At 54.8% G+C, this 6043-nt stretch overlaps 1 protein-coding gene and 1 non-coding gene across 2 annotated transcripts in view; both read right to left on the bottom strand.

Annotated features, from left to right (window-relative positions):
* Nucleotides 1–322: 322 nt before the first annotated feature.
* On the bottom strand, nucleotides 323–441 carry LOC111730433. Its single transcript, XR_002776687.1, has one exon. It is a non-coding gene; the product is annotated as a 5S ribosomal RNA (ribosomal RNA).
* A 1680-nt stretch (nucleotides 442–2121) lies between these two features.
* The window catches only part of AFDN (afadin, adherens junction formation factor), an 88290-nt gene continuing 84368 nt past the window's right edge, over nucleotides 2122–6043 (bottom strand). The window contains exons 28-29 of the mRNA XM_023521716.1: nucleotides 4876–4979; nucleotides 2122–4064 (exon numbers count right to left, since the gene is read on the bottom strand). Of these exons, the coding sequence (XP_023377484.1) occupies nucleotides 3911–4064; nucleotides 4876–4979 (258 nt within the window). The 3' untranslated portion in view covers nucleotides 2122–3910. The remainder of the gene's footprint in view (nucleotides 4065–4875; nucleotides 4980–6043) is intronic.

Raw genomic sequence — 6043 nt, 5'->3', positions numbered from 1 at the left:
AGGAGGCAGGAGGGAGACGGAAAAGTGGCCCGGGAGCGGGGCGGGCAGCTGTCTGCCCTGGGCAGAGGGGACCTGGGGACGTGCCGCCTGTGGCAGGGAGTGCTCTCCCAACAGCACCCGTAATTTTGCTCAACGCAGACCGGCCACTCTTGTATTTTAGGCCCGCTCCGGTGGAAAACGTTGGCAAGGCAGGACGTTCTGAAGCCACAGTTAAGGTGTGTTCCAGGTGTTCTTCTGTTTTTATTAGGCGAGGCAACCCTTGGTTGACCTCACGGATTGCAAGGATCTCGGCAGCTTACAATCCCTTAGTTTTTATTTTTTACGCCTACAGCACCTGGTCTTCCTAGGTGGTCTCCCATCCAAGTACTAACCAGGCCCGACCCTGCTTAGCTTCTGAGATCAGACGGGATCAGGTACGTTCAGGGGGGCATGGCCAGACACCCAGGTCTTTTTTTGTTGTTGTTAGATCACTTAATTGTCTTATATTCTTTTCAAAAATTCCCAGGTGAAACCACTGTCACTGACTTACATTGAGGCCGTCTGCACCTGTCGCTTCCGCACCGTAAAACACAAGCTTTAGAAAAGCAGAAGCGAATGAGGCTTAAAGCACCGAAGGCGTGAAACACGGTGACCGCCCCGGCTGGCCTGCCGACCTCGTTAGCGCCTCTGGACTCACACCTGCGCCTCACCTGCGCCCAGCTCACCTGCCCCTGTCCTTGTCTCCTGAGCGTCGCACTACTTGTCATTCAAACTTGGTCACACCAACCCCAGGCTGAGCCAGCGCACCGCCCCTGAGCACCGGCATAGGCCTCCTGCCCTGTCCCTCCACGTGCCACCAGAGGCCCGTGTGCCTCACGCCCTGTGCAGCCCCGCAGGAGGCTGCATGAATGCTACCTCCGCACGGTGGTTTAAGACCCTCCGACCCCACCGCCCACCCCGTTACCCCCATGCACCCCGGCCTCTGGGCTCGGACCCATCCAGTGTAGCAGCCTCTGCCTCGGGGGCTTCCTTCCACCTGCGGGACAGGCCGGAAGCTGCCTCGGAGGGCAGCATCCGTGTCTCACAGTCTGCCATCTCCGTGACTTAAATTGGGTCCCTCTATTAAACCCTGCAAGTGGCCTGTACATCCTTACACTACGCCGCTGGCTGTGTGCGCACACAAACTGCGTACCCGTCTCCCCAGATCCGCTGTGGGATCCTCGGAACGACTGTCAGCAGCAACTGATCGCGTAGGACCTCGAGTAACAGCTTTGACAAACTGCATTAGTGCCTCTACCAGCTGGAAGGTGGCTGCGTCCTTCGGGACTACGTGACTTCTTCGGCTACGCTGGACGGATGCTAGAACGCAAAACCTGTCGCTGCTGGTGCACACTTTCCCTTTGGTGAGTCGTCCCACGTGCATTTTGCTGTGCCCCGCAGTGCCCTAGATATAGCCGTGAGCCTGAGACGAGCCACCGGTGCCAGGAAGCAGAGGGCGCGTCGCCCACGGGCCCGTGCTGCGGTTTGTGTGGACGAGGTGACGCCTGCCGTGACTCCGTCAAGGGCAAGGGTGACGACGGGCCCGAGGGGCAGCCGCGTGGAGAGGGCCCTCCGTGCTGCCCTCCCACACCTCAGGCGCCTTTCTGGGCGTCCGGACACACGCGAAGCGGCGACTGTGGTCCCCGCATGGGAACACCTGCTTCTCCTAGGACCTCTGAGGCCCGGCCCGGCACTGCTGCCTGGAGGCCCGGACAGAGGGGACCAGAAGCAGACCAGGGTCGCGAAGAGGGAGGACGTGCACGGGGCAGGGCAGGGCCGCTGGGTGCCACTCACGTCTGTCACCCCCGGGGCCCCCTGCACTGGAGCGCCTCTCACCGGGACGCCGTGTCGCACGCTGTGCTAATTACCGTGTGCCTGCCTTGCAGGGGTGCCGCTGGGCCAGCGTGACTGAGAAACGGTCTGAATGTCTCCTGGGACGGCGCATGCACGGAGGTGGTCCTGGAGACTGGGGCTGGGCTTAGGCAACCACTGTCGGGCCAGGGGCTGGGTGAGCACACGGCCTGACACGGGCTCGGTTCGTGTTTAACGAACGGGAGTAGGCCGACGTCACACAGTCTGTCGGAGGCGTTAACAGCAAGCAGATACACTTAAATACATATAAAGTTTATTAAAAATAGGTTGCAAGTGAAATACAGTAGAAATGGAAAACTACAGCAGTTCGGATGTTTCTTCCATATAATGCACAGCTGTGAAAAGCCCTGTCCGCTATTCACATTTCACTGACCGTCGAGGACGGCCACACCCACTCGTCGATGAGTCTGACGACCACACACGACTCTCCCTGTCCGTAGATATTCACATGTCTTTGCATGTACTTATGTGTATTTTTCCCCATATATTAACAGAATAGTAGTTCGTCTGCATCATTTTCTTTAAAGAAAAGTGTGGATTTAGTCCCCATGAGGCCGCCAGTGTCCTCCAGACACCTGGAGGAGCCTGCAAATCCTTCATCAGCACAGAGCCATCTCACTCTCTCACTCAGGGGGCGGTGGGAGCACACTTCCAAACAGGAGCCGTGGCAGGCATAAAAAATATTTACACTGCGCCTTAATGACTTATCATACAACTCTTGTTAAAGTGATTGCTAAGGCTGGGAAGCCCCTGCCTCTCCTCTTTGAAAGTGTGCTAACACGCGTGTCCGTAAGAGAACAACGTGGTACAGGAAAATCATCCAGACCCCACGTCAGGGTTTTGTCAAATAGAAAAGCTGCTCGTAATCACAAAGTAATTTACCGATTCACCATCACGCACTACAAAGCAGAGTGAGGTCCGTCTCCCCGACATCGGCCACATTCATAGCTGAAGAAACGACAGCGGTAACTAAATGCGACAAAGGAAAATTAAATAATTCTGTGAGAGTAAAAAATAGCTTGAACTGCCATGAGTTGTTCTTGCAGGTGTGGATTACAGACGCCAGAGGTGACTGAAGGCCGTCCCCGACAGCACACAGGTGTAAATCTCGTCAAACTTAAAATTCCTGAGCAACAGCTGTGCTGAGTGCCACCGACTAACAAGGCATGCCTTTCCGACGTTCTCGTTCCTGTTCACGGCAAGGCCACCTGGCTAGACGCCCTTCTGTGGGTTTCCGTGGATACCTGAAACATTTGGCTAACTTTCCAACATTAACTGCCATCTTCGAAATCACCAACGATTTACTATAACAATAATCTGGAATTTACAAAAATAAAATTTCCTAAGCTTAAAGCGTCAAACTTTTTTGGTTGGAAAAAAACTTTTCTGGTTGGAAAAAAACTTTTCGATCAGATACTGAGAACTGACTGGAAGGGCGTGGGCCTGTAAGGGAAGGCGGGGGGCCACGTCTCTGGTGTGCGTCGTCCCCCGTCCGGGAAGCGGCAGTGTAAGCTGCTTTGTGGCTAAGGACAGGAAGGGCTGTGTCGGGTCTGCTCGCGACCAGCCCAAAGCAGCCTGTCCCCGTGTGTCCTGTCTCCTGCATCGCTGCCTGTAGTGGCTCTTAAATAGTGCAAACAATCGTCTGGGTGATTCAAGCTGTTCGCTATTCTCTGCAAGCTAAAGTGTGTGGAAAAGAACAGAAATGGGACTTGCTTGTGCTCCTTGGGTAAGGTGGGGGGAGAAACAGCTCATTCTCTCTTACTGGCCGCCCCCCGTCCCCTTTCCGACTCAGACTAAAAAGGAAACTAACAAAGCTATCTGCACGTGAGTCGGACAATTAAGAAATTAAGACAGTGTTGAAATCATAGAAGTGACAGTCTCCGGGAAAGAAAACAGGCTTTCCTGGAGCCAGACCATCTCTGTACCCCGACCGTCTCAGCAGAGTCTCCGTGACTCGGGAGCGCACCCCTCTCCTTCGGGCTCGGAGGGGCCGGGACGCCGCGCGCCGCCCGCTCCCTCCTCACTTCGTGTTCAGTTCGTTTTCCAGTTCCATCAACTTGCGAGAGGCTTTCACTTTATTAGACACGTCATGACCTTGTGAGAAGAGACGCTGGCGCTCTCTGAACGTCAGGTTTTCAGGGGCTCCAGAACTCGTGGGGGGGTCCGCGTCGTGGCTGCAGGAGAGGGAAGGTCAAAGCGGAAAGAACTCGTCAACCAGCAGGCACGTTTACACTAAACGGCACTTACAGGGCAGCTTCAGCAAGAGCCTGTGTCAAACTCTGCCACGACCTTCCTCGTCGTGAAAATCACAGGGGCTGTTTCTAAACCAATGCTGAGAAAAAGGGCAACGTGTTCTCCTTACGACGTTAGTTTAAAAGTTAATGGTAACTTTCTCCAGTCACATCCAACGGTCAAACCCTTTAGTAGCTTCGGTTCCAGCCGGCAGGCAATTCTTAACAGTTAAGTTTAACTAACGAGGTGGTTTTAAAGTGCAGAATTCTAACGACCCCTGCACGGACCTGAGAGGCACCTCTCAGCACCCCGACTGCGTATGAAGCTGCGGGGGGACGCCGGGGAGTCCCCTGACCGCTTCAGCTTCCACGCTCTAGGAGCTCGCCGGCCAGCAGTGTCTGGCTAAACCTGAGGTGTGGCCCCCATCAAACCGATCCGCTCGTGCATCCTTGGGGCTGGCCTCCCGCGGGCCACCAGGATGCCCGGAAACTTTCACCCCTCTTTGTGGAAGCAAACAGCAGGGTGTCCCACTGATTCTGAGGGTCTAACTACTGAGCCGGCCTCATCGTCGTGTGAAGCCACTACATGAGCATCACAAATAAAAAAGCTCACGTGCTCACGCGATTCTGTGCAATGACAAAAGCCTGAGCCGATAATGACGTCTCTCAAATGTGAACCCAGCTCACCCACAACGGCCTGAGGAAGGACAAGGGACTCACGGTGGAGGGGCCTGTCCTGTGCAAACGCAAATACCTTTTGGGCGGTTTCTCTCTCAGATCCCGATACGCATCATGGGCGCCGAAAAGGGTCCCAGTAGATCCAGTATAAGAGTTTGGTCCTTTTCCATTAAAAAAAGAGAAAAATCAGAGTTAAAGTACTTGTGTTGTTTCCCACGCTTCACCCATGCGGAAGATGCAGGGCCCATGGGGCCTGAGGCGTCTCTCGTCACTGCGCAGGCTGCAGACGGCCCGTCCCATGGGAGGGACTGCGTCAGCCTGCGGTCCCGCCCGAGTGACCTGAGTCGTCCCGTGGGCGCCCTGGCAGGGCGCCGTGTGACGGCTGCGCGCCCTCGCGCTGGGGGGAGCCGGCACAGGCCTCGGCGGGGGCGGCCAAGTGTGGGATCGTCACGGAGTCAGAGGCAAAGTCCACAGAAGGCTGACGGTAAACTTTCAAGACACTGCTGACATTGAGAATTTTTATACGAGATCAGTAACAGCAAGTGTAACCTACAGACTGAGAAGTAACCACACGATTGAAGTTCTTTCCACGACAGCTACTGAATATTTTCGAAATAGCTATAATTAATCACATAAAAGTTTTTAAATATGTGAGCTACCAGAAACCTCTGGGACTGATACTAGTGCCACAGATACAAAATGTCAGACGCCATCACAGAAGGACCCAAAGCAGCACGGGAAGAGGGAAGAGGGAGCCCTGCCTGTGACCGGCCGAGTGACCGTGCTGGGCCCGCCTGCTGGCGAGGCCCCTGCCCCATCCGCTCCGGAGGGTGCGGAACAGCAGAAGAGACGATGCAGACGAAAAGTTTAAACGCATCCAAGTAAGCGCATGTTGCCACTAATGAGGCGTCATTAAAATCGCAACGCGTTCAAATAGTACTAACGTACTTCTGGTAACTAACGTCAGCGGGACAAAGAGAATTTCACACTTAAAAAGTCTCTGGCTTGTAATACTAACATGTGCTGGAGCAATAAACGCTCCGAACACTCAGCTGACAGTGACGGCAGAGCAGACTGGAGGAAACAGGCCACAGATCGGCACAGCGTCCGACATGGAGGTTACCTTTCCACGCGAGCTGCAGAAACGTGAATTTCAGGCTTCAACGTAAAAGGACCTACTGTGCAGAAGCGCGTCTGGGACAGAGCTCGCCCACTTCCTGCCGAGTCCTCCAGGCACTGCACCC

This window comes from Pteropus vampyrus, unplaced genomic scaffold (genome assembly GCF_000151845.1).
Source record: "Pteropus vampyrus isolate Shadow unplaced genomic scaffold, Pvam_2.0 Scaffold312, whole genome shotgun sequence".
NCBI lineage: Eukaryota > Metazoa > Chordata > Mammalia > Chiroptera > Pteropodidae > Pteropus > Pteropus vampyrus.
Note: the sequence above shows the minus strand (reverse complement) of the source record. Positions and strands in the feature narration are given on the sequence as shown.